General features: G+C 42.3%; 1 protein-coding gene across 1 annotated transcript in view; it reads right to left on the minus strand.

The window, feature by feature from the left end:
- Window positions 1–27996, minus strand: part of SNTB1 (syntrophin beta 1) — a 119475-nt gene that overhangs the window by 49542 nt on the left and 41937 nt on the right. The window contains exon 2 of the mRNA XM_068933190.1: window positions 10857–11073. Coding sequence (XP_068789291.1) covers window positions 10857–11073 — 217 coding nt within the window. The remainder of the gene's footprint in view (window positions 1–10856; window positions 11074–27996) is intronic.

Here is a 27996-nt window from a genome sequence, read left to right on the forward strand (position 1 = left end):
TATTAACAATTATTTGCTGACTTTCAACTGACAGCAGATACAATGATGTAGTTACTTGTTCCTTGGGAGCTGGACTAGACTTATGTCCATACAGAGGGTGTATATATCACTAACGAGCTGTCACAGAGGATTTCATCTCTATTTGCTGCCAGCTGGGCATTAACAAAAGGGATATCAGTGGAGTTGCACAGCATACAAGTAAGGAAAGGATCTGGTTCTGCGGTGGAATTGTTCACATTAATGTGTGCTGATAGCGACCAATCTGCAAAACACATCACGAGCAACGTTACTCTACCCAGAATGATACATTTGATATTTTTTAAACGTCTACAGACATTAAGAAGCAGAACTTATTCTCCACATTGCCCAAAAAGCCTCATATCTTCTTTCTCATTCTTTTGTTTCGTGTTCTGGTTGTAATACTGCTGAATTTTGCTAATGCAGATATACACAATCCAACCATCTTCACTGTGGCTAACTGGATTCAGCACCAAAACAATGGCAAAAGTTCTGTTTCAAGGAGTTACTTGGAAAAAAACAAGGAATGATTTCAGAGGCATAGTGGGAACTTGATTTAACCTTAGAAATATGCTGCTGAAAGCTTACTTTAAGACTAGAAGCTGTTGCGATTGGTGCGGTAAAAACAGACTGCAGCTCCCTGAAGCAACTCTCTATCAGCAAAAGGGATGCATTAGTGCTAGAGGACAAAGTTGTTTCCAGCCACAAAAGCTGCACCTTTAGGAAAGCCACAGCCAACTTCAAAGCACGACGCTTCTGTGGCTCGTGCTGAATCTGTGCTAAGTAAAGAGCAAGTGACTAAAGATAGTACATAGTGGTAATGACCACTTCAGACTGAGAAAGTCCAGAGAAGAGGGTAGACAACCTCATGCCGCTGCATATAAATAAACTTCCATGGACTGAGAGAAGAATTAATATCTTCTGAGAAAGAACAACAGTGTCACAGTTGCTGGTAGGCAGCAGCGTAATAGGATCCAGGAAAAAGAAGGACACAAGATCCATGAGTATGGATGAAAATGAGTAAGGAAAGGTGACAAAAGATTCAAGTTGCTGATAGATCAGCTCCGGCTTGCTGATGAACTGGCAGAAGGTCTTGCTGTAGAGGACAAAAAGCAGGTCCACCTCAACCGAGCAGCATGTGTCTGAACGTTTCATTGCTTTATAAGCCTTTTTGTTTTACGTGATCAAGAAATCCAAGGCGTCATTGATTAGTGAAGCAAGTGAAGCAAAATAGAAGCCAGACTGTTCAACAAACGACAAATTCCATATAGACAAATTACTGGCTTCTGAGCCCTGGGGAGAGAGCAATACCTGGGATTCAGCCTCCCAGAGGTTGAGTCCCAGAGATGCCGCTGACCTCCTCTGTGACTGTGGGCATATGTCACCTCACTGCACCTTCACTATTGGCAGCACCGAGTTAGTGTCATTCATCTTCTCATTTAATAGACTCAGAAATCAATGGAAAAACTCCATGCAAGTGATGAGAGGAAATAACAACTTCAGTATAACTTTCTCTCATTCCTACTATAGGAAAAAAGGACTTTCTATCAGCAGAAATGTGTGTGAAAGCAGGAGGTTAAGTGACAACAGGGCATTAAAGATAGCTGTCTACATATACAACATAAGCACTAAAACACAATCTTGCTACTTACTGGCATTTAGCTGGGGCACCTAAATTAGGCAGTCCATCTCTGCAGGCTCCCAGTGTGGCCAGAAGGAATATACATGGGCACTGCAGACCAGACAGCCCCCTAATGCTAACCTGACCACACGGGATGTCTCTTCCTTCCCACTGACTACAGAAGACTTAGCTACATAAGTAGCTAAGCTAGGTGATAGGAATCCAGGCTTCAGGACCTCCTATCCACACGTATTGTCTCTTGTTGACATCAAAGTTCATGGATGTGACAGGTCACGTATTATGATATAGCATTTATGCAGTGCCACAAGACTGTAATCATTTGCTGAGAGACTAAAATTCCCGGACTCCAGTTTGCCAGTGTCATTTGCACAAGGACTGCAGGGAGGGCAGCAAGACTGGAGAACTGCAGGAAACTGGGAGCCTTGCTTTTCAACTTTCTGTGTTTGGCAGATCACATAGGTGAGATCTCATAATCACTCTCCAACATCATTTAGGGGTAGCCTCGATGTCATGACTTACCTGTACACATCCTAGGTACAGACAAACTTAAAACACAACCGTTTTCCCTTCTCTGTTCCTCCCTGCAGTAGTCACACTGCTCTTTCTTTTCTCTTGGAGCATCTTTCTTTCCTCATCTCAGCAGTGTTTCCGTTTTCTCTGCTTTATAAAAGCATTCACTCAATAAAAACGGTTGAAGTATTCCCTGTTACGGTTCATCACTTCACCTTGCTGGTTAGTTTACTTCTCCATCACCATTTCTTAGTCTGTTCTCCTCCCCGCCCCCATGCATATCTCCAGATAGTTTCTTCCCCTTATTTCCCCTCTCTAGATCCATTCCCAGTTACTTTATTCTTATTTCCATTCCTCATCACAGTCCTGTATGGTGGAAGCTGCTTGGAAAAATCAAAATCCTTTGACTTTTTCAAAACTTCCCTTATTGACTTTGTGGCTGAAAAAAACCCAAATTGCAACACCTCCTCCCCCCACCACCACACACTTAATTTCTCCATTAGCTTGTTATCCACAGATTTTCACAGGAAAGAAAGACTTTGGTAAAAAGTCTGTTAATCAAAAATTCAGCTGAAAGTGAAGCCAGGCTCAGTTACTGCCATCTCTATACCACAAACATCCTAACTTGCAACCCACTAACCATGACACATTTTATTCCTGCCTGTCAAGTCACATTCAGTCTCTTTCACACACATACACACACACAGAGCTTTATTCACACTCACACATTTGCACGCATGCAGACACGTGCAAGAACACACACGTAGGCAGGCACTCTGCCAACTCCCATGCCATTAGTGCTGGAGATGGGAATGATACCAGAAGCTTATCCGTTCAACAGAGAAGGACTGGGAGGGGAGAAAGCACCATGTCATTACATCAAGAGAAGAATATGATGTGTTTTTCAAGAGAAAACATGTCTAATCCCAGACCCTACGGCTTCACTCTTATATGCACAGATTGAAGGTCAGTCATGATATGCTCTGACCATCTAGTTCTCCACTGATGTCTCAAACATGCAGGAGGACAACTCCAATGTTTTCCGCTCCAACCTTAATTCCTTGACTCATATTCCCAGCAATTCATTTCTCAAGTGGTAGCCCAGACTTCTACAGATCCTTAGGACATTAGAAAGCTATTTGCAAAATGATTTAACAAAATAAAATTGAACACTCTTTGCAGGAAAGCAACCCAAAACTGGAGTAAATAAAAGTAGATGAACATTCAAAGGTCAGCCAAACTGTTTCTTTTTTTTTTTTTTTTTCCATTTATGAATACCCTTAGGGTCTCCTCTGCAAAAAACGGTCTTCAAGTTTTTCTCAAAAAGCTTAGCTGGTGATTGGACTAAAAAGAAATGAAAACACACATCTCTATGGGAAGGGCCCTACTACAGAGTGGCCTGATCTCAGTGGCCTTCCACGAAGGCTGAGAAGAAACTGAGGCTAAGAAACCAGTTTGTAGGATCTAGAGCAAAAAAAAAAAGACTAATTTGGCTGGTGCAGATTTTCACAAATACTGGGGGGAAATACCTGTTCCTAATAATGAAAAATAAAATAAAAGCTTTAGCCTTTCTGTCTAGAAGCTTCAGGGTTCGAGCTCCTATAGGGTAGGAAAATCATCCCTTTGCAAGACAGATGATTGCAATCTGCAAAATGCATTGGCAATCGTAGAGCTGTCCTGAGAGCGGATGATGCAATACAAGACTGTCAGACACCTCTGCCTGAACCAATTACTAACTCTTACTGGTTAATAATCTGCCCCAAAACTCTGTTAAAAGAGAAGAAATACAATCTCACTAGCCTCTCATCTGACACCCCTAGCCCTGAATGCATTGACCCTAGCTACCAAGGAGGGACCCACTGGCCATGTCGCTCTTAAAGAGGATATGTTCACGTGTCCCTTGGGCCTTCCAAAAAGGAGATCCTGTGAGATAGCCTAGCTCTTCGGTGTTACCAAACGCCGCTCCAAGTGGCTGTGTATTTGGTAGCTCTGGAGTGGCCAGAGAGTGACTAGAGCTCAAGGTCCCACACTTACGACACATATAAAAATTGAATGGGATGCTGTAAGCACTTTTTTAGCTACATGACCTAACTTCTCTCAGCTTGAAGAGAGAGAAAGGTGGGTAGATTTCTGCTATCTCCTACTTGTTTCCTTACAGCAAATAGCAATTTTTTTCAGGCCAGATCGGGGGCTACAGGATTACAAACAAACAAGAACACAATAAGAGACATTCAACTTTACATAAAAGGAGGATTTGGACCCATAAAAGCAAAATAGTTTGAATGTAAGGTAAAAAATCCAGGTTCGCCTTGATGTTAAATTGACTACCCTTTGTGGGCAAGAATGTAAAGGGCTTCACAGTGGTAGATTATCCTTATATAACAGACTGTGTATCCTGCAATAGTCTAGCACAACGGAGTGATTTAAGGATGAGGGGACAGTCGACCAGAATTTCACCCTGATTATCACCATTTTTGTTCTTCTCTGGATTTGAATTGGACCCTTTCAAGTTGCTTTACTTTACTTTAATGTTGGATTGTTGATTTCTCCTGTAGTTTAACATTAATCTAAACAGATAATAAACACAGCCTACCAGGAAAAAAAAACAATAACAAAAAATCTTGATATAAATCAGGACCTTGACTCTAGCAGGCTCAATGACTTCTTCAAAGAACTTATTGATATTCAAATAGCAAAACATGTCTGTACCAATAATGATAATTAAGTGCTATAGCCCTTTCATCCAAAGATCTCAAGATGTGACTCACAACAACACTGTGAAGCAGGAAAATATGTTTTCTCCATTTCACAGAGTTTGTCTAAAGCCAGAGAGCAGCTTGCTCAGTACCAACATGAGGAGCTAGACCCAAATCCCTTGGGGTTTCTGGACTTATTTTACTGGCACTGTCATTGCAACATGTTCATCCTTACTGTATCTCTACCACTGCTCTCTCCCCCAGGCATTTATACTTCCCGTCTCTTTCTTTTCTTCACCTACATCACATGGCAATAGCAATAGAAAAAGAACCAACCATGGAACGGAGTTTTCTAAATTAACAGCCGATTCCATTAAATACGTACTATCCATTAGGAAGGAGAATTTTCTCCCTTCTGAGCAAGCGCAGCAGAACCGCTGCTATCCACCTAGGGCTGAAACAGCTCCAGGCAAGCTGCAACAGTGCCAGCACCACAGTGCAAATGCTCCATCAACCCTTTAAGGTGCTCCATCCCAAGTCTGGGGCTCAGTCTGGGCACAGCACCTCACTCCATTTGTGCTTCTGTTAGCAACCAGCAAACTGTGTGTTGTCGTCTGTCCCTCGCTGAATCCAATGTTATCAAACCGTTTCCTCTCATTTAAGGTAGAAGAGACACAAAGCAAAGTAAGACAAATGGGAACAAGAACAGCCGTAACTCGCACACTGTAACATGGCTATTTCTCACGGCACCACCTTGCCCTCTATGAGTCCAACATAGGGTACGCGAGTCAGTGCATCAAGTCCCTAGTAAGCAGGAAAAAACCCTGGGCTGCAAAGATGCACAGCTAAATCACACTGCTCTTCGATGAGAATCCAGCCTTTGTTTTGCATAGCAGTGGCTGCACTGGCATGGCGACATCAAAGCCTGTTCATGGTTACAAAGCAGGAAACGGGCAGGATGGAGCCCATCCAAACATTAATCAACAAGATGTCCAGACAGTCCTGCACTGTCTAATACTTGTCTCCCCGCTTCCCCTCTGCCCTACTTGGTTGCTCTTAAACTGTATGTGTGTGATCTTCAAGAGCTGCAGAAGCTAAAAACCCTCCATCTTTTAATTCCTTCTTGTAATCCTTCTAAAGAAAAACAGTTGTGCTTTAGAGCAACAGTGAAACGGAGAATCCTGGAAGAGTGGCGGGTCCCAAACTGCACGCACTCCTCTTTTGTGGAGTTCTGTTAAAAAGGCATGGAATTTCTACCAGTATTCAACATATCATCTATACAAACAATTAGCCTTACAGCTAAAAATGCACTAGGAAAACATTCAGTAAGTCCATTTTTGGACTGCTCTGTTCTGTGCTAATGCCACGGTTCCCTGCCTTCTACTTAGAGATGTTCGTATTTTTATCCCACCTTCACACGCTTCTGCTGACTTCTTATGTTTGGAACTTGCACTCATGACTCAAGATTTTTGGTTCAGATTTGTTTTTACTATGTCATATTAAAACTAGTTGAAGCTAAGTTTTAAGTTTAAAGGGACTTTCAACATTTGTTTTCATTCTTTACTGTGACAAAAGCAAACACATCCAAATTCACCAGAATTTATTTTATGTTTAAGATTTTGAAATTTCATTTCAGAATCACACAGGGAGGTTTTCTTCATGTTTATGTAACAACTTCCTCATTCATATCATGCCAATTGTAATGCAAAAGGTGAGTTCTCACTGACTCTAAATGTTATTGTGCATTACCGACATGTTACTGAATAATGTAAAAAAAGTTTTCAGAATGAATATGCGCAAAAGGAATCAATCGGGTCAAGTGACACTTTTGCATTAAGTCTTGCAAATACTTCTTTCACTGAATCACAATGTAAAAACTTGTTTTAATCAAAACAATCAACCAGCTCCAGTCCATAGCTGCCTTCAAAGTAACCAGGTCGCAATCTGCCTCACGTCTCCCTGTAGTCCTGGAAAGCGAATGCCTAGGGGCAGCTCGGTCACGCAGTGCCCAGGATGAATGCATTCCAGGGAATTCTGGGAAGCCAATTTCCACACCATTTTAAAAATATACTTGCTGAATTTTATCTGCTGACCCTAATTCTCAATTCAACCCTTAAAGAGAAAACGAATAAGAAAATTTCCTTGTCTACTACTCTGAGCACCTGCCATGTAATTCTGCTAGACCCCACAAACTTCCCGGACTTGCTCCAGCGCTGCTGCTGTGTGCGGCTATAGCCTGCACTGTGAAATTGTCCTTAGCTCATTTTTCTTAGCCTGAAAATCCGACTTTCCCTATCGAAGTGCCAAATCCTGCAAGGAGTATGACAATGAATACCTTAATCGCTAAGACTGAGCCCCTGCTGAAGCTCCCCTTAAGAACCACACTAACGTTGAACTCCTGCCAGTGGGAAAGCAATCGGTGTGCACTAAATGTTGGCAGGATCAGGCCCAAACTTCCTGGGCTTAACTGAATGAACTGCAAGCAGGATTTTAGGGTGAATTCAAAAGAAGAAGAAAAAAACCTTCAGCCAGCGCAGCACGGCGTCACTTCCTACAGCGAACGTCACGCCTTGTATACTGAGCACAGAGGTACTTTTATATCAGGTCCCAAGACTCAAAAACCACAAACAGAACAAATTTCCCCTTAGAGACCAATTTTCTTTTTTTTCCTGTTCTTTAATATCATCAGCAGAAATTTGATGAAAAGCTTGTTGTACTGCAGTAACATTTACTGTTTATTTGTGTTACTAACTGTGATTAATGCCTTCCCACATGTCCCTTCACTGAGAGGGGAACCTTCCCTTGTGAGGACGACATTAACCTTTAATGCTGCCACAGAGAAGGACACTTGTCTATGAAAATGAAGGCAAATAACACATGTAAGTGGTAATTACTTTAGCCTAGTTTATTCCAGCCTAAAATATAACAATGGCTCCTGTGTCTAGATGAGCGTGACACAAACAGATGCTACTAAAATCTTTTCTGCATCTTTTCGCCTGTTGCCATGTTTGTACTATTAAAAGCTATTTTCCTACACCCTCAGGCTTGGCATTGGCTTGTATTATGCAGGATTTTTTTCTTGGTATCTTAAAGCTTTTTAAATCTATACTTGTGCCACAGTGCCCTGTGAAAAAAATCCTCTGTCTCCTTAAGAGTGAACACACAGGCATGTCAGATGAAGGAGACACCTGAGAACCGCTGCTCTAAAAGCACCCAATTTTACTCCCGCTCTGAAAAAATATGCTCTCCGCACTATTTGAGGATAGACACAGACCTATGACTATCTTAACACAGTCCGATCTTTAAGGAGAAGCAGAAATCCTATGCAGGGCTACCAGCTCTAGTAAGAAAACCAGGGGTGTGACTTCCTCTATGCTTGTGATGATACCCACATTTCAACCCAGTTTTCTAAGAACTGGAGATGATTCAGTGTCAAAAAAGCAGGCATTTCCTTCAGGGTCCTTTAACACAGTTATTTTCTCATGTTCAAAGTCAAACCAGTGCCGCCTGGTCCCCTAATGCTGCTGTGACATAATCTCAGCCTGTAACCTGCGCTGGAAAAACTCTCGCACTGTGAAACTCATGCTTTCTATGTCCATGCTGGGTCTTAGTCATCTCTGAAAATTCATTCAGATATAGATAAGAAGCCCTTTTATAGCCAGCACAGGCTTTGGCAGTCTGTCACCAGTGCTCTTCCAAAACACTCCGGCAAAGCAACCCCATCAGTTATAAGATCTATGTGTGTCAGGTCACTGGGTTATATAACACAAGTGTCACAAGCATGTAAGGATGTGATCTGGGCTCTGCTGTGAACAAGGATCCAGTTATTTTTGTGGACTCAGATTACTATCCTGGGATACATTTCAATGGGGGAGGGTCACTGCACTGTAATACCATTCCCAATGGGAAATATCAGTCCCACTATTCAGAAGTGTTGAACAATAATAAATTAGTAAAGACATGAATACATGGGATGCTACTATTACACCGCAGCCAGCATGATGGTGAAGCACTGCATGCTTGGATGGAAAAATCCACCTCAGACTGTATGCTACATTGTGTTGGACTACAGTAAAAATCACAAGTCACTCTTTCCACAGGAAATGACAGCAACACAAAATGAAAACCATGATAATAAGCAACACGACTCTCCCACGCGCTGCTTCCTAGTAGCACCTAAGAATGCATACATTTGCAGTACACTCCAGAAAGCCAGCTCCATCACAAAAGTATCTTGCGCAGTGAGAATTCATCCCTTTCAATCAGTCTTACCCCTTAAACACATTTCAGGACCAGGCAAGGGATAGAAACCGAGAACTATAATCCAGCCAAAAAAGAAGGAAAAAATTCTAGAAGATTAACACCAACAGCTGTAAAACACTGTTACGTTCTAGTGATTCAAACTAGGCAACTTGCATGTTGGCTTTTTTTAGAAACACTCCATGGCAGAGAACCGCAAACTGCAAGGCCAGCAGTACAGCTGTCAAACCCCAACATTTTAGATTACATATACATGTGCAGAAAAAATGGCCTGTATCAATTAACACCTTGAATTAAACTTGCAATGACATTTTAAAAAGAAACTGCTAGTGCTAAGTACTGTTTTACAATTGCACTTTTGCAGTGGCCAACTATTACTGACTATAGTAGTGACTACCTGATGAGTTGGAGAATGGAGGCAAAGTAAAGCAACGCTAACAAAAAATAAATGGTGGTAGTGTAGGAAAAAAAAAACTTTAAGAAGAAGGTACGACAAATATAGTGAAGAAAGGAATATTACACAGCTACTGATAAAGTTTCTGAATTGCAGTACAAGAGAACAGAGGGGAATCCATCCTCCAAAATCCCCTTCTGCTCCCCCTCTTCTCACTGTTCTTCTCTGCAAATGAAAATGTAAATTTTAGTCATGCCTATATGTAAGTGTTGAGACTCAAAGGCAGTCTGAATAGCTTCTTGATAAGCCAGCGCACTGGAGAAGAACAAAAAGGCCATTATTTGGATGGAAGAATCAGTGCGTACTCGTAACCTGAGTGGTCCCTTTTCGTCAGCTGCTGTTGGAGCAGGGATCAGTGAGTGCGCTGGTGTGATGCAGCTGTTCCACGTACCTTACAAATGAGGCCTAGTAAGCTCATCCTATATTTAGCATTATGAAAAAAAGACAAGTCACAGAAATTCCCCATTCACATCTTTTTAGTAGAAATTCTCTCATATTCTTGATTTTAATACCCAGAACTGAATGGACAAAACAGACCATTATTAAAATAACAGTAATAATAATAAGAAGAAGAAGAAGAGGAAGAAGAAGAAGAAGAAAAAGAAGAAGAAGAAGAAGAAAGTAAAATTTAATAGGATTAGATTAAGTCAACCTGGAAGGTGAAATCAGTTATGGGTAGTTTTTTTTCCTTCAAAACTAGCCATTTGATCAGGGTGAAAATAAAACCCTATGAATCTATTTCTAACAAAAATGCTGGATTACTGCACTGAAGAATTTTTCTGGCACTACCGAAAACTGGCAAGTCCCTATTGCCCCAGCTACCTCCAAGAAGTGCTGTGAAATGATTGTAAAACACCTTGAGATCTCAGGTGGAAGTTGTGTGAGAAAAACTGAAGAGCCTGACCATTAATTCAAGTGGATGGAGCCAAACCCCACATTCGCATGGGTCAGCAGTGGCAGAGTCTGGGCCTTGGCTTGCATCGGACAGGGCGGCACACACGGCCGGACTCGGAGACCCCTGGGCGCTTGCCACCCATGATGACAGCTGGGTAGCAGCACGCTGGCTCCACTTGGGAATTCAAACATCCCTGCTGGGAGCTGGGTGCTAAACCCAGTGTATGGCGGCTCAGATGCAACCACGTGTCTTTTCTAAACTGGTCCTTGCTGGACTGCTCGCCAATCGATTGGCTGCTCGTCAATCCCAGCACTGAAACGACCAACAGCGATTCCATGCAAAGGCAAAACCCCAGTCTTGGGCAAAAAAGCCCCTGCTCACCTGTTCTCAGGGTCTGACAGCGTCATGTTGCGTGTCACGTAGCACATCTTGAGCGGTATTGTTTTTTTGTCTCTGTGGATGGAGAGAGAGAGCTGCGACAGTGGGTCAGAAGATGCACAGCCCAACCGAGGAGATTCGGGGGGAGGCGTCTCCCATCCAATTTCGGAAACAGGGGAACCTTTCTTCACGTAAGGCGTTGCTTCTCTCATATATTTCACTATGAAAAGAAAAGGCAACAAATAAGCAGATATTCAGTAGTTACATCCAGTGTGAGTTCTTCGAATTGATGCCAACTGTTAGCACGCTTTATTATTTCTACTTGCCCAGCATCACAACATCGCAGGCTCTGCAAATACGTAAGACCTAAATCCAGAAAGATTCCAGCCTATCTCAATACCATGCAATGAGTAACTGGAGAGAAAATGGGAGAAAGTCATGCAATGAGCAAAATGGGAGAAAAGAGCAGAACAGGAGAAAAAAGAACCTACGAGCCACATGGGGTGTAAAGCCAGGAGAGGCACCTGATCTCTACTCCACAGGCTATAAATCCTTATCTAGTAATTCTTACATACAAGTTGAGGGTTGGATGAGGCATAGGAAACCTCTTTAGGAGGACATTCAATCCAGTGACAGTGAATCTATTGTTCCCCCGTCTACAATGTTCCAGTGAACCCCCCCCAGGGCGGAGAAATCCCCTCTCGCTCTGTTTGCACTTGTCGGTGTCCTGCCACTAATCTCTCCAGGTATTTCTGCTTGCTGGAAGCTGTTCTTCTAGCTGATCTGCTTGTCCACACAGATGTGGAGTAAACAAAGATTGAGTCGCCTGTTAACCTTCCCTTGGGTAAATAAAACTGAGTTCAAGTCGTTCACGGCACGAGAGGTACCAGATTAGATCTGTTCTGAGCCCCTTACAACACTTTCTTCTGTACAGACAGGAAAAGTGAATATAGCATTCCCAAAGGACATTTCTTGTACTGTATACCAAAAGCAATGTGCTTATGCTTGCACATCATATTCTCCTCTTCAGCAGGCAAATACCGCAGTGAGGTTTTTTGTTTTTGAACTCTTTTGGGAATTCACGGCTAGTTTTGCTGTAAGCCCTTCTCAGCATTGCCGCACTCCTGGGTAGCACAGCCCGGTTCCTAACGGTGACCTGGACAGTCCTCGCTGCTTGGTACCTCACCTTGTTCTCAGAACATATTCAAATTCATCCACTTGATCCAACAGTTCGCTCTGGTTTGGATGCTCCATCTCAGCCTCTCACTAGAGTCAGCCTTGCACCAAATTTCATGTGCTGGGCAAATTTTGCCAGTCACAGTTTCATTCTCCTCCAGGAAGCTAACTAAGAGCTCAACCAAGAAAAGATCTCACATTTAAGCGCACCAGTTAAATGTATATATCTAATTCACGTAGATGTATTATGCAATTTTCACGGCAGCAGGCCTCGCTGGCTGGCTAACGAGCTATTGTCAGTTGATTATACTCATGACTCGAGCAGCCACCACATGAACTCAAAGGGCAGTAGCACCATGAACTTATTTGGGGAAGTTATTAAAATACTATGGGAGACAATTTCAAGCAAATAGTGCAGATCATCATGCCAGTTCTGTTGAAGAGTCTGGGAATAATTTAATAACAAAAAGGTGGAGAAATTACAAAAGGGCAGAGTGGTGAAGGAGGTTAAATTAGGGAAAACAGATTTTTTTCTGAAGTTCAGAGTAAAAGTTATGCAAGTATTCAGAGGAATAAAAAACAAGAACAGTGTTTCTATCAGAAAATAAGATTGGTGATTTCAGCACTATTTTCAATGTACTTCATATCAGCTTTACTAAGAGAGATACCTGTGCAAAACTAAAGATCCCAGGATCCCTGTGCATCTATTACCATCTTTCTTCTAAAATATCTTGCTTTTGCTCTATCCTTTTTTTTTTTTTTAACTCTGCTAGCTTCAGCTATAAGGTTACAAAGACTTATTTGTTTACCTATTTTCCAGACTATTCTTCTCTGAGAAGAATAAATTTTTTCATAATTTATCAGAAATACCATCCTACTCATCAGTTCTGCTTTGGCTTCTTCGTCCCATACCATTCTAGGTAATGAAAATTCATTTCTTTACTGCTCAGAGAATGGCTGTCAGGAGACTCTAATGGGCTTCCAGAGACTAGGAAGACAAAAGGCTTTAAGATTGATTTTATGATCTTTTTGCACATATCTACCTGGATTCCATTACCCTAAAATCTTAGGCCCCTAAGTCTCAAAACCAGTGCTCATTTCTGGACACTCCATAAATTATCTGATTTTCAGAGGCAATGAATGTTGGGGTTTTTGAAAGAATGGGGTTTTTGTCAGTGCCACACGGATTCAGTTTTTAACAGCAGGCATCTCAGTTTGGTTGTACTTTCACAGCCTTTGGGAAACACAGATAGAGACGAGGTGAATCTCATATTGCTTCTGCTGAACTAATACGATTTTGTCATTGACTCAAATGGGAGGACGGCCAAAGCTGTAAAAATCTGGCTTGAAAACAATCAGAATTTTGTTCCTTTTAAAATTAGACATTACCAATTATCCTGTTGAAAAAGTAGTCCAATAGGCTTTTGAACTCTGTTACAGTGATGTGCCAGCAAATGTGACGCTAAATCAAGGTCCAATCCTGTAGCTACTTCACATGTTCACATCCTCCTTCAGCTGCAGCCCTGTGCACTAGACCTGAGCATCTTTCAATTAAGAAAAAGAGAGAGGGGAGAGGGGAGGAAGGAAACTAAGGTAAAAAAATTGGCTCTAAACCTAAGTACTAAGTGGGAACACATAACGTGAATTTAATTCCCAAGGCATGGGGATAGGAGAAAAGAGCCTTCCCTTCCACGTGCCAAGAAGTCAAGTTTCCAGGCAAAGCACCGGCGAATTCATGACAGGCAGCTAGACTATTACAGTGAAGAGAGGACACATTACCAAGAAAAGAGAGCAGAGTTTCTTTCCACAAACCGAGTCCCAAACTCAGCACAGGCCAAGAAAATTACCTTGAGGAAAAAGTCCTATGAAAACCCTTGCCAACACCTGAACTCCCAGACATCTATTTTCTGCTGACTTCCCATGGGGAATGGATACTCACACCCAGAGATGTACAAAGCTCCACTAACGCATTGGTAAAATAATACACTGCTTAACACCATCCTTGCTACAAAATTCGACAGGAGAATTAAAAAATAAAGTGGGTCTGTTTTCTGTCTGAAAGAAATTGGATTTTAGTAGATTTCTACCAAGTACTCCCTACTTTCCACTAAATCCTAGCATAGCTGTCTAGATTTGTCGCTGAATTCTGTTCGGTTTCACAAAATAGACTTTAAGGCTCCGGCATAGTCCCATGTGTTTCATCTTTTAATAGCTCTCAGATGAATACATGTAAATACACAAATGTGATGTGTAAATGGAACAGGTGGCAGAACTTGACCCAATTATATAATTCTTTTTCTATTATTTAAATTTCAGAGCCACTGTTTTCTATTTGGCCTGGTCAATAGCTGCAGTTACATGGCCATAATTAAAGCCCAGTTTATGCATTTAGCTGAGATAAGGTACACACTGTTCAGATGATCCACACGTTTTATCAGTAATGATTCCCTATTTACCTCTAGATGCCGGATGCAAATACCGCCAAACATTATGCTTTATATCAGCGCACCAGGAACCCTACACACGTAGCAATATATGCTGACCCCGCTCCGGTCTGCATTCTGCAATCTGTCCATGAACCCCTTCTTAATCCTTCTAGTAAAAAAACAAGTTGATGCCGCTACGTATTATAGGCATATTTATATTCTGCATGGCACTATCAGGGAATTTTGAATGCAGCAATGTTAACTGAAGTTATACAATTCACTTCCATCATCAAGTTTTAATACCAGAAAAAATATAACACATACTATTGAACCTTAAAGTAGCAATGCAGATAATATTCTGTTTTCAGACCATTACACTCAGCACCTAGGGTTGCCTCTTGGATCCAGTAATACAAATACAGGCAGTGACTAAAAAAGAAAGAAGTTACAGAGAATATTGTTTTCACATACTTTTTAACTGCCAATGAACCTACCTAATGGATTGAAACCCAAGACTATTTAATAAAAAGAAATAAGGCATGTCATTGTATAATAACTCTGAATTACGTAAAATTACTCTTTCCTATTCTTTAGGCATGTATACACATACTAACAGAACATACATTTTTTATATAAATGTATATGCATATATATACACATATAGTATATAAAATTATTAAATTCTGAAGGACCATCAGGAAGTATTCCAAGAACACAGAATTCAACTTGCAGAGACTGCGAAAAATTTCAAATGGTTTCATTATTATAACTCCATTTACTGATAGCCTGTAATTTCAGTCAAGAGTTGCCTAAACTCAGCCATCTGATGCTATAGCTTAGCTCCAGAGATCCTTATATTCAGTACTAATTAACGATCTCTGCCCCTTTGGTGCACCACAAATTAGAAACTGCGGTCGAGCAATTAAAGTTCCAATTTCTGGAACTCCCTTCCAGAACAGAAGAACAAAGAACAGAAAAACGGAAGTAGCAGTTCAAATGAATTAATCCACGGATACACATCGAAATACTTCACGTTTATTTTTTGATCTGCAAGACAGGCAGTGTAGCTTCCAAAAAAGCACTTCATTTATACGCAGTTCTGCCAAGTCCCAGCTCTCCACAATTAATCTTTTGTTACTGTTCACAGATGACTTTGTTTAAAAAAAAAAAGAAGAAGAAGAAGAAAAAGAAACAGGCTTTTAATGAGAGAAATACTATAGACCAGCATGGTGCAGCTCTCAGCCAGACACAGTTCTGAAGAATCTGGGACTCTTCTGACACATTCAAACTGTTTCCTAGGAGTGGAAAAAAGACCGCTGAAGCCAAGTCAGTACTCTAAAGTAAAGCTCTTTCATTGCTACAGGAATAAGGACAGGAAATGTAGGTTTACAATATGAAAGTGAAAGGAACAACATGCCCTAATCTGCTCAAAGAAAGATCATCAAGGACTCTTACTTTGCAGGGGAAAAGCAGAGTCCTTATGCATTCGTTCTCTCCTAAGGAATCCAGCAGAGAGGACTCCCAAAGGCGGCTACAAGAGAAGACATCACCTAGAAGCCCGTTAAGGCTATAATCCCAGGAGGTGCTAACACTAATGATACCTAAACCCAAGGAAAGAGAGGAGGGCTAAGCAAGCCCTTCGCATACTTAAGACTTATTAACCCTGTGTTTAAGGATCAGCCTTTGGAGTCACTCACGCCCGTAGAATTGAATGCGATCAGATCACGTGTCCTTATCGGCTTATTCAGTATAAAGGGGATTGTTTGATTCTTCTGTGCTCAAGTGGGTGCACCTGAACATCTGCAAGTTTCCTGCAGGCAGCGGGGCACTTAAAATATTTTCTTAAAAATGTTTCCATACTGGTGCTGTTCTTGATTAGCTGAAATATCGTTCAGTTGAAAAGAACTGCCTAACGTGCCAGAACCACGGGAGGCCCATCCTCCAGGTAGACCTCTTCCAGTAGGAAAAGGAAGAGACAAATGAGAAAAAGCCATTCTGAAGTTGAGGGTAACAGTGCCACAAGTCCAAGTTAATGGGTTGGAGCCATTTAACAGCTGGTGAAGTGATAATGTAATAAGGAAAAAAAAATGGACAGCAGCAAACCCTAGCATTAATCACTGTGGGCTTCCGAAGGGCAGATGAGCCAAACAAGTCACCCACCTAACACAGTCCTGTCATTTTGCTCGGTGAACTGTTAAAACACAGAACTTGCAAAGTAGGAGTTTCAGTAAGGCACAAAACCAAAATGCCCCAGAAGGAAATGACCAAGGAAAAGCCTTGCCAAAAATCTACAAACTGTGCCCAAGCTATGCCAATGTCAATGCAGGGTGTGGCACACTCTTGTCAATGGAAGTGCGACTCGTAGGGCTGGAGAGAGCTCTGCTGCGCTGTGATTGCCTCAGTATCTCAACACCACAGTATCACCACACCAGCATTCACCTCATGGAGCTCACGTGAGAGACTGAACTTTCACTAAACTCCCGCAACTGCTCTCACAACCTTGAAGACATAAAAAATGAAGTGGGAATCCATCCAGCTACCGGTGCCATCATCAAAACTAAGACTCCGGAAAGCAAATACTTGAGGAAAAGAGTTTATAAATCAGATGATCTGTGAAGATATGTCGTATGAACCTTTCAACAGCTTTAATGTGGGCATAAACAGAAAAACAGAGAGAACAATACTGTCTGTGAGTGTTTCTGTGCAATTTTCTATAGAAACATCTGTTACTACGTTCAAACAAGTAGCATCTAGTATCATCTGCTTTCCCCAGCGCTGAAAGGGATTTGACATTGTAAGCCTCTCGATCTGCCAAGAGCATGAGATCTTCACCACAGGGACATGATACAAATTAGTTAAAATAAACACCTTGTGAGAATACACATCCCGTCTACGCTTTGCCCATTTCTAACACGGCAGTGCGAAAAGATGAATTTACTATTTTCTGCTGTTTTGAAACAAATTCAGCTGAACTCAGCCTATGTTGCCTGCTCCCTTAAAGAGAAAGGCTAGAATCTAAATTGTGATGGGCTTCAAGCAGGCACGGTGAAAAAGATCAGCAATTGCTTTTTAAAAATTATGACAAATCTTTCACTGTGTTAACAGTTGCTCTTATAAAAGCTGGGGGAATGTTAAGCAGTAGTAGGAAGCATCGTCACGACGCTACACCCAAAAAATGAAGACGGTTCCTATTCAAAGCACCTTGCAATCAGCAACTTCGCACGGTTAAAAGAACCGCTTTGCCATCGAGGGGAAGATTCTCGCAGTCATGACAGCAGACCAAGGGAGCTGCGTGTCCAGCCCCCAACAAATTACTTACTACACAAGCTAGTTGAGGTCAATTCTGTCTGCTATAAATAGAAAGCCCCAGTGTCATCCTTATTTCCTCTGAGAAGTGGCAACGTTAAATGATAAGCAGAATGTGCACTTCCTCTCTCTTTGTATCGGCACAGAGAAAAACCAAGCAAACAGTTTGAATAAGTGATGCCCCGATGCATGGAAAGGGGCAAAAACAGGTGGCTCTCAGGAAGCCACGCAGGGGGCAGTTTCTGAAACCTGTTGGTTTGAATAACCAGAACAGGGAACAGCGACCAGTCACACCACGTCCACACAGCAGGTCCCGAGGAAGCCCATAACTCGCCACCAAAGATGTCCAAGAAACGGAGAAGCTGCAGGAGCAGCCCTAGCAGCAAGTCTTCATTGGAGCCAAGGGCAGCCCCTTTGGATGCCTTCTTCTCACAAAATACATGGGAGATCTCTCTTTTTCTCTGATTTCCTAGCACTTGTGGAGCTGCAAATTATGTTTCTCGGCCATCCCTTGCCTCTGCTTTAACACTCAAAGTAGAGTCTTCAAAGAGCTATTTTTCCTGTTTTCTTTCCTGAGACTTTGCCTCTGTGATGTGGGTTGATTGAGCCACTGACTCCCTAAGCCTGATGTTCTCCTTTAGTAAACAATTTTTTGACTCTTTCTGAGTTTCCCAGAGTGTAAATATTTCTAGGGAATGAAAACTTTAAATGTTTTCTTTTTTTATGCAGCACATCATTAATTTTGTCAACCACAAAACCTAGGAAAAATAAATCCATTTCATTCCTTAGAAAGCCACAGTTATTTATATAATCCATATACAGTAAGCGTGAGCAAAACATACAACCTACTCCCTCAGTCTTTATTAAATGGCCTGAAAACTTCTCTTAAAATTGGCATCGTCCCCCCACGTCTCTGCTTCGACTCAAGTTTGTCACTTCTAACGCTTCCCCTGAGCTCGTGTGAGCTACATTGTCCAGTTCTGAGCACAAAGCCCGTCTCTGAGGCTAATAGCATACATGCTGAAGGAAAACAAGGTTTCATAAATAAGGTTTCAGTGCGGGGGTGGGGGGGATTTTCATAATGTTTGTTTTCCAGCTAGCCTAATGGAAACTAAACAGATCCAAAATTCTGTCACACAGAACCACAATGAGTCCCAAAGCTGGATGACTGACTTGATTCAGAGCTCTAAATACCAAACCTTTCCTACCACTTGAGCTGATAGGGTGATCTAAAGCAGTCACAAGTTGCCACTTATCTGGTATAGAAAATTTCAGACTGGCAACATCATAATAAACTGAAGAGAGACTCTTTACAGTTAACGTTGCTCAATATTTTCCATTATAACTTTCACTACTCATACCACCTACACCAAATGTGTTACAGTTTCACTCCCGATCCTTCAAGAGACTATATGTATTTTAAAATTTAAAGTTTCTTTTTCAATACATTGGACCCATTCAGTTCCATTTTATGATATGTCACTAACAATAAATATATGAATTCTAGCAGCCAGGGTCCATAGGTTGTTCATCTGTCTTCTCAGAACATTATATTATTTCCCCAAAACAAATACATAGCTATCTATTTTTTCATAATCTAAAAAAATAATTTTCCCTTGCAAATATTCCATAAACCCCAAAGGTTCAAGGTTTAGTTAAAAAGGAAATGCCTACGTCTTGCTACAGAAGGAGACACTGGCTCTGTAAAGAAGAGCTTGTACCCAAAGAAAAGACTGCTTAGCCTGTAGCTACACTGCACAAGTGTGCCATATCTGATAAACTAAAAATTTAAAAAGACAACTCTCAAAGCCTGCAGACAGTAGCTAAATAACTTACTCAACTTTTACGTAAAATGTGGCATTGCTCCTTTACCACATGGATTGTGACATTATGAACTTTTCAATTAGAACTAGGCAAATCTTTCATAATAGAAGCAGAAGGCATCTGAAACAGGCAATTTGGGAGCTGAAGATGGGGAAAAAGCAGGTCACATTTTGGGACCTGTGAGTCACTCACTGATAATCAAACCGAAGCTTCTGGCTGTCTCCAAGGCAGAATACTTCAGAAGTACATAAAAAAAGTTGCGTGATATTAGGAGCTGCCAAACTCCTTTCAACTCTACCCAAAGTACAACATAAAATTTGGCTTCATGTAAAGGAGGGTAATGGAACAAAACACAATACCACTTCAGCAGACTATTGCAGTGCTCTGATTCCCAAGGACTGTCTCATATCCAACATTCTCTTAAGTAAGATCTATTTTTTTAAATTTTATCGAACTCTCAAGAGTAAGTCAATCCAGAATTTCTCATGCAGTGTTCATACTTACTGTTTCCCCTCTCTCGTAGCATTTATAGATCCCTCTCCAATCGCCCACACGCTCAGATGAAATTCAAGGTGTCTGGCATCACCAGTATGCTATAATTTTTCTATTTACGTGAGTAATCTCAAGTGTCAGAACAAATATTTCAACTGCTAGTGATTCTGTGAAAAATACATAAGGGCATTACGATTTTAGAGCATGCTGTTATTTCAGCAGTCACACAAATCATTAAGTAGTACAGGATAGACTGAAAATGGCACTCACTGAGGGAAATTATTATGCTGTGTATGATTACACCTGTTTTACAGATGGCTAAACTGACACAGACAAGTTAAAATGCCTTCCTCAAAGTCATGCACAGTAAGTCAGCGATGGTGTTCTCAACACTAAACTTAATTTCCACCCCATTATGACTTTTCATTTTTAAACATCCCAAAAGGATCCCAGTGCAAGTGAAAACTGGATTCACATCGCCTGTATGGGAAGACCTTGAAAAGCTTCAGGGAGCCTCAGGATTTATTTTGTAGAGCGAGGCTGCAATTACTTCCAAAATTTCAAAGTTTTTTCTCCATTCTTCACTGGGGCAACCCCAAGGGCTTTCACAATGAACGAACTCAGGGTACTAATTCTTCTATGAACTGTCCGTAACTCCAGCAGCAGGGATATCCATAGAAAGGCATCAGACCAACATGTATGTCTTTACTTTTGGGAATCCTTTAGTTTGCAGCCATTCCAACAGGAGAGACCAATAAACCATGGCAGGTTTATTATTTTTAAACAGCATCACTTAAAACTACTCTGAAGAATGGCATGCTAGAAGGGGTCTTAGAAATCAATCAGTGAACACAGGAAACAAGGAAAATGGTGAAAAGCCTCATGAAATATGCTACAGACTATAATACAGAAACCGGAAATGTTTCCAGGAAAGGGTTCTGTGGGGTGGTTTGGGCTGAAAAATGTTTTCACTCAAATTCCTTGTTCTTCTCTATAAACAAAATATTACTTCGAATTGACATTTCTATTTAAAGTGTCCTTTTATTAGGAAAGAGGGAGAGTTAGATTTTAAAAATTGCACAGAGTGTCCCTTGGCATCCATTTTGTTAGATCGAAAACTCATACAGTTATGATTCCATTAGGTTTCTTACAGTGGACTGAGCATTTAATCAATGAGAGCAAAGAGCAACTAAATAGTGTTAGGCTTCAAATTCCTTTCAGTGAGAAGTTAAATCCCCATTAGCTTTGAGCTATAAGCCCCTGTGGGTTTAGCATGCAGCTTAAAAGATAGCTCTGTGAGGGGTCATGGCTCTTTACTGTAGTACAGAAAGCTTATTTCACAGATGGCCCTGCAATAATAATGTAAATATAATCCTGTTTCAGTGGACACTTTATCCTTCCAGAAAACAGGCAATGTTTTCTGTCCCAGAAAAATCGCATTAATCTTCAATTTAAGGGCAAAGTAATTCTCTGTTTCTTTCAGGCTGTATTACGTGGAATGACGGAGACTTGCCTGGCACCGTTCGGATGCTCATGCCAGCACGTTCATCCCACCTCTCTGCAGGACAAGACAGACGTAGGTTGCTTACAGCAGCTGCTGAGCAGCCAGTGCAGTTGACTTGGCATATCACAGCAGATTTCCTCACTGTCCCAAGTGCCAATTCATAGTGTTCCAGGTTAGGTCAAAGCCAGGTTAAAATAGTACAACCTATTGTTTTTCGTAGTCTGCTAACTGCCTGCCAAGTCCTTCTTGGTCAACTTCAGCCCAGGAGGCTGATAACTAGCAATTCTCAGCGGAGCCTCAAAGGGTTGTAATGAAATGCAACCCTATTTCAAATCATCACAGAGAAAACTGCCTGTTAAATCAGTGAGAGGAATGTTAATTTGTTTGTACTGCAAATTGATTTGCCATTTGTACTACTGTAGCACCTACCACGCTCAGCCAAGAAGCAGGGCACGGCAGCCTCAGATGCTGTGCAAACACGCAACGGCAAGGCGGTCCCTCCGCAAGTGCAAGTGAAGAGACAATAGGGACATGACAAGGAAATAACCAGGCAGAAAAGCCAAAGTTCAAAATCATGCTTATATCGCCCAGTGTTGTTACAGTTGCATTGTATTCTCCTGTAACAGAGACAGCTGTAGCAGGTGGTGTTTGTAAAAAAAAAAAAAAAAAAACACACTGGAAAAACATAAGGAAGAAAAGGAAACATGAGCAGGGCTATCCAGTTGCTAGGATGTAATTAGTAATTAACTAGTAGGAAGAAATTGCACTGTGTTGTTATCACCTCCATTTTCCACGGAGGGAATCCATCAAGACTTCAACTATTTCGGCACCCTCGCAGGGTTAAGGGCTTTTCGCACTGGAGTCTTTGCTTTAATTCTGTTCATTCACAGAGCGGTGTCTCTGCAGCAAGGCCAGCTCAGGCGAAGCGCAGCGCCCAGCCGCGTGGGAACGCCCACCGGCACCTGCGTGGGCAGGCAGGCTGGACTCGAGGCACACGAAATGCAGAGTCCTCCACACACGTGCAGATTAACTGCAGAGGATCTGCCCATCCCTGAGCTGACCCTTACATTGGCTTGGCCTCACGCATTCCGGCCCGTTCCCAAAGAAGGAAAAGCCTGAAGAAAAGACCTTCCTATATATCTGTCCCGTAAGTCCTGAGAATAAGCCTGTTGGAGAAGTAAACCAAGCTGGCAAGCCAAAGGAAGAGGGAAAGCGAAGGATGGTGTACGCGCATGTTTGCCATTAGCATAACTGGTTGCCTCTGTGCTCCAGTGTGGGAGAGTACGTTTCAAAAGAGGAGCGGAAAGCATCACTTTCCCATCCAAATCCTATACGCTTTTTCAGAAGCTTGAGGAGACGCAACAGGGATAACTATCTGCTTGAGGCGTGTTTTTTCTACTTAGTTCAAGGGCAGGCCTCTCTTTCTACTTGCAGAGACCACGATCAGATGCTATCAGTTCTTTAATTTCTTCTACAGCAGCACAGATGGACACAGCAAGAAAAAAAAAATCAAGACCAGAATTTCTGCCTCAAAGAGCTGACGAGCCAAGGATCACTTACAACGTCTGCCAAAGTCAGCGGGTTCATCTTCAATGAGAATTAGATCAGGCCCAATGGTTAAAGCTGAAGGTGTCAAAGGCTATAAACAGGGAAAGAATAAGAAGTGAGAGAAAGCATTAACACTGGCAGGTACGTACATTAACAGCCGTTAAATCCCAGTCCACCAAGAAATAGCCCTAACGCTTTGGAACCAACAGAAAAACGTCGGACTCCACTCGTACAGGACCAGGCCTCGGTGAAGATCACTATAAACAACAGTGTGATTTAAATGTCTGCCTATGTCCCCAAACTCAGGGTTGACTCTTCTGCAATCCTGCACATCAAAGGCCATCAGAGTATTATCAACACATCTCTGAAGAGATCACTCACATAAATAAGCTGACCTTTGGGCTTCTTGCCATAGTAAGCTTGTGCTCCAGTTTCTAAAGGACAACTTTGAAACTCTAGATTTCAGCAAATGTCAGAAACTGAAAAGCAATTCAATATTTATACCCTGCTCTGGAGGCCCTCATCTCCAACCTTGTAAAGACCATTTCTGCGTTTGCTCCTCATTGCACCCATTGCAGAGGCAGTTAGAGTCTAAAATAAACCTGGTGGCAGACTGAGAGCCTAAAGTAAAATTTTTAAGGAACTCTGAGACCAGTCTGCCTGGTTGGCTCTTCCATTTAAAAAAAAAGATCTGGTGATGGGAGAGGATTTCAGGCTAGCTGGTGCCAGAAGTATGCTTGCGGTATTTACACGTCATTTGACCCACAGGAACTGGCAGAAGCTTTTTCCCTGCATGGGTAAATAATAAGCCATTAGTTATCAGAAGTTAGGTGCCGAGAATATTGGAGTGCTGCGTGCACTCTTTCTTTAACTAAGGATTATTTTGTAACTGTTTTATGAAACACACTAATAAATTACAGAGTGTACAAGCCTAACAACTGGGAAAGAGGACAGATCAATGAAGTCCAGAAGTAGGTGCCAGTGCATACAGCAGTTTTAGGCCACCTCAATTTCCTCAAGACTCATCTTCACACAGTTTATATTGCACTGTCTGCATCAGCCCACCAAAGGCCAGGCAAGACTCCTGGGCACTTCGACTCTCCTTCTCAAACGTCTTTTTCCTGATCCTGCCTATTGCTCTTAAGATTAACCTTCTCAGGTTTCACGTCATTGTCTCCTTCAGAGATAGGACTGGAAAACTAATGGGTTTCTTCCCGGTTCACGTGTGCTGTCCCCATACATTTGTTTCATTTACGTCCATTAGACCTGGCCTATACTCTGTAGCTTATACGTCTTCCCCTTTGGAAAAAGTGACATTAATGGACAATGACCAGAAAGCCTTCTTCAGGGAAAGCATTTAAGAGCTAATTTAATAACAGACCCATCTATATACCCAAGCCAAAATACTAATATATAGACCTATGCATTTGTATTCACACATGCAAGCCCCTCCCCAGCATTTACCATGTCGCAGGATGTTCTGTAGCAAGGCATTTTTGCCTCCCCCTTCTTCCCAAAGCTAATACCTTGATCCCGGTGGCCCAACCTCATCAACCTCTGGGACCAAATCAGGATTTTGTTACTCTACCACAGACTGCACAGCACCAGATGCCTTCGTGCTAGCGTCTGCCCAAACCCCTTCCCCGCCGCCCTGCCAAGCACGCACCCTGCACAGCCCTCTCTCACCTACCATAACCAGTACCACTCCATCCCCTCCCCACCGCAGTAGCTCTCCTTCAGCTGCCCCTTTTGCTCTCTCCATCCACAACCGCAGCCTCTGAACTCTGCCGCAAAGTGCAGAAACACAGGCTGCCCTTGCCCGCTGCATGCTGCGCACAAGCACGCGCTCGCGCGGCAGCAGCCACCACCCTACCCCTGCGCTTCCTGCCCCTCTCCTGCCCCAGCAGCGCCCTGGGCTGGAGCAGGCATGGAGGAGCAACCTCTGGGCTGAGCTCTGCAGCTTGTAGGGCTGCTCCTTGTCCCCCGGGGAGAAAGAAAGAAGCGTCCTGCAAGCTACATGTCGAGCTGCGGTAAATGACACTAACACGTTCATGCTGGAAATTCCACTAATTACTATAGTTTATAGAAATTTTGCACCACTGATAAAATCTGTGTACCATATTCAGGGTATTTGCTACACGTCAATATTTGCACATTACTTCACAGCAGCTCAACACCCACCACAGGGAGATGAAGCTGTCCTGGCGGGTCGGCGATCCCTCAATGCACAGGGAACGCTCTGACACGATGACAATAAGGTGTCAGCGCCTGACGGTGACACGGTCGACAACCGGACCTCTATCATGCCAGGAGGAAGTGGAAAACCAAAATATTTAACAATATGTGGTGAAATTAAATTCTGAGAAAAGGATTATGGATTTAATTGAAGGACATCCTGAGGACAGTAGGGACAGGACTGAAGGACGGTATCCAAAAAAAAGGATGAAAAAAAAGAAAACTCAGAAATGCAGAACGATTATTAGGGCTACCATTGAGAAGTGTGAGCAAGCTCATTACAGTCTTGCTACCTGCTTGCTATTCTCTACTTTCTTCCAGTCTACAGCACACTTCCAGACTGTTAGCTGCAATGGTGAATTTTAGCTACATTTAATACCAGCAGTAATTAAATGGTTATAAAAAAGTGAAGCTGGAATGCTGACAAGCTCTCTGAGCGGCATTATCAGCCCTAACGGTCGGAGAGTCAATCATCTGCTGCACTTCTCTAACAGTTTAAATAATGTTTGTTAGAATTCTCCAGTCAACACTTTCTCCCCCTTTTCGTTTTGCATCACACGGCAGTAATCTTACAGCTGCCTGCTGTGCTCAAAAGACGAAAAGCTCAAGAGGTTCTTCAGAAGCAAAAAACTCAAAAAAAACAACAAAAACACCAAAATACTTCAAGTAATTAAACAATGTTTCACCTTCCAGCAAGACTAGCCAAAAGGGCAACAAATAGCTCCTCTCTCTCATACACTCCCAACCTCTCCCCACAACAGCAACTTTCATGATCTATTACTTCCTTCGTGTGATTGGAAATGGCCATTTTTTAAATACACACCATAACTGTGGGCCTGATGCCATTAAGCTCAAGAAGAGGAGGTAGACTTGCACAGAAATCAGTGACTAGAGTTTTCAACCTGAACAACATTACCAGGTTGAAAACGGCCATCTCGGCGCTTCTCCCACCTCTGGTGCCATTTCCAGCAAAATGGCAGTTCCCCTAAATCTCCTAAAATGTTTCTATAGTACCAGGGCCTCCTCTTCCACAAGGGGAAATCTCAGGAAGCTGGTCTCCGAGTTGTGTTGAAAGAGACCCGAGCAACCCTGCGCCGTCCCCGGCCCTTCCCTCACTGTCCCTGTGCTGGTCCTCACCCGTGGTACGCATGAGGAGGCCAGGGCCCAAGTCTGCCCGTGCTTGTTAGATCAGCACGTCCCCCCAAAACTACTGCTGAACCCAACTCTTAGTCTTTACAGAAACAAGGCCTTAAAACTGCAGGAACAAAATGTGTCTTTTATTGTTCTGCAAAGCAGATGACCCAAATAATAAAAACAATCACTTTACTCTTATCTTCCTTTCTTATCTCAGTTACCTCTCCCCTGCCTGGTTCATCACTGCACCCACTGAGGCCTACGTGGGAGGCAGCGTTACAGCAGGTGACGAAGAACGCACGGGTGGACAACCTTGTTCTGCTGTTTCTGGTGCAAAGGAAATCTCAAAGAGCCTTTGCTTGCTCCAGTTCCTTTAAAGCAAAGCCCCACGAGTGCTCCCTCCGTGGGAGTGAGGATCCCATGCGCTACAGAAGAATAGATGTGGGTTTCTCTCCCGCCCTCACAACCTGTTTAAAAACAAACCGCAGCTGTAAAGGCAACTATCTGAACCGAAACACTTCAATACTTATCGTGAGCGCCTTAAACACACATTCCTCTGACATAGGATATCACGTTCAGAAATACCATCGTTTTTCTTTGAACTTAACAGTTACTGCTTAAAGAGGAGGAAACAGTGCTGTGTACAGACACACGCCCAGTTTCCTGGGTACACTCAGGTCTTCCTACTTACCACTTTGGATAGTGGAAAACCCAGACTACTCACACGAAAACAACAAGTTCATTAACAAGTTCATTAATGCTGTGTATTGTAGTCATTTATCTTATTACAGTTAATGGAGGAAATAACAGGTGCAAAGATGATTTTTCCCTATTTATTCTCCTGTATATTATTGCTTCCTATTATACCTTCCTTCAGTAGCTTCAATTAAACATTTCACTTAAATGATCTTTTCCTACTGTCCTCTGCATATGACACCCTGACTATAATTCCTAAGGACGGTCTCTGTGCCTTCACCTTCTTTCACCAGAAAACCTACAGGACTCTTCCAAATGATAACACACCAAGGAGGGGAAAAGCAGAGATTAGCACCCAATTACTTTAGGCAGGTCAAGGTTAGCTCCACAAAACTAAGCCTAGGCAACTGCTTGCTCATTTCCTTTCACTATTATTCTCACCTTTCATCCCTATTTATTCCCACTGACTGTTAACAAACACTCCTCACATCTCTTCTTTAAATTCTAATCTCTTTAGGGAAGGCACTGTCACTCCCCCACTCTTATTTGCTTCTGCATTGCCTAGAGATGATTGCAGGGATATGATCTTGACGTTCACTGGAGCGGAAAGAAAAAATTCACTCTTTATTAATTAACTTTAATTTTAACTTTAATAACTAACTTTTTAAATTAAGTTAAACTGAGGCCCAACCCATGCAAGCGCTACAGCACACAACAGTCCAAGCGATGCCTGCCGAAAGCGGCAGACGCAGGAGGAAGGAAAACACACCTCAAGTCTTGGACAAAATATGCTACCTCCTTG

The sequence above is a fragment of the Struthio camelus genome, chromosome 2 (assembly GCF_040807025.1).
Source record: "Struthio camelus isolate bStrCam1 chromosome 2, bStrCam1.hap1, whole genome shotgun sequence".
Taxonomy (NCBI): Eukaryota; Metazoa; Chordata; class Aves; order Struthioniformes; family Struthionidae; genus Struthio; species Struthio camelus.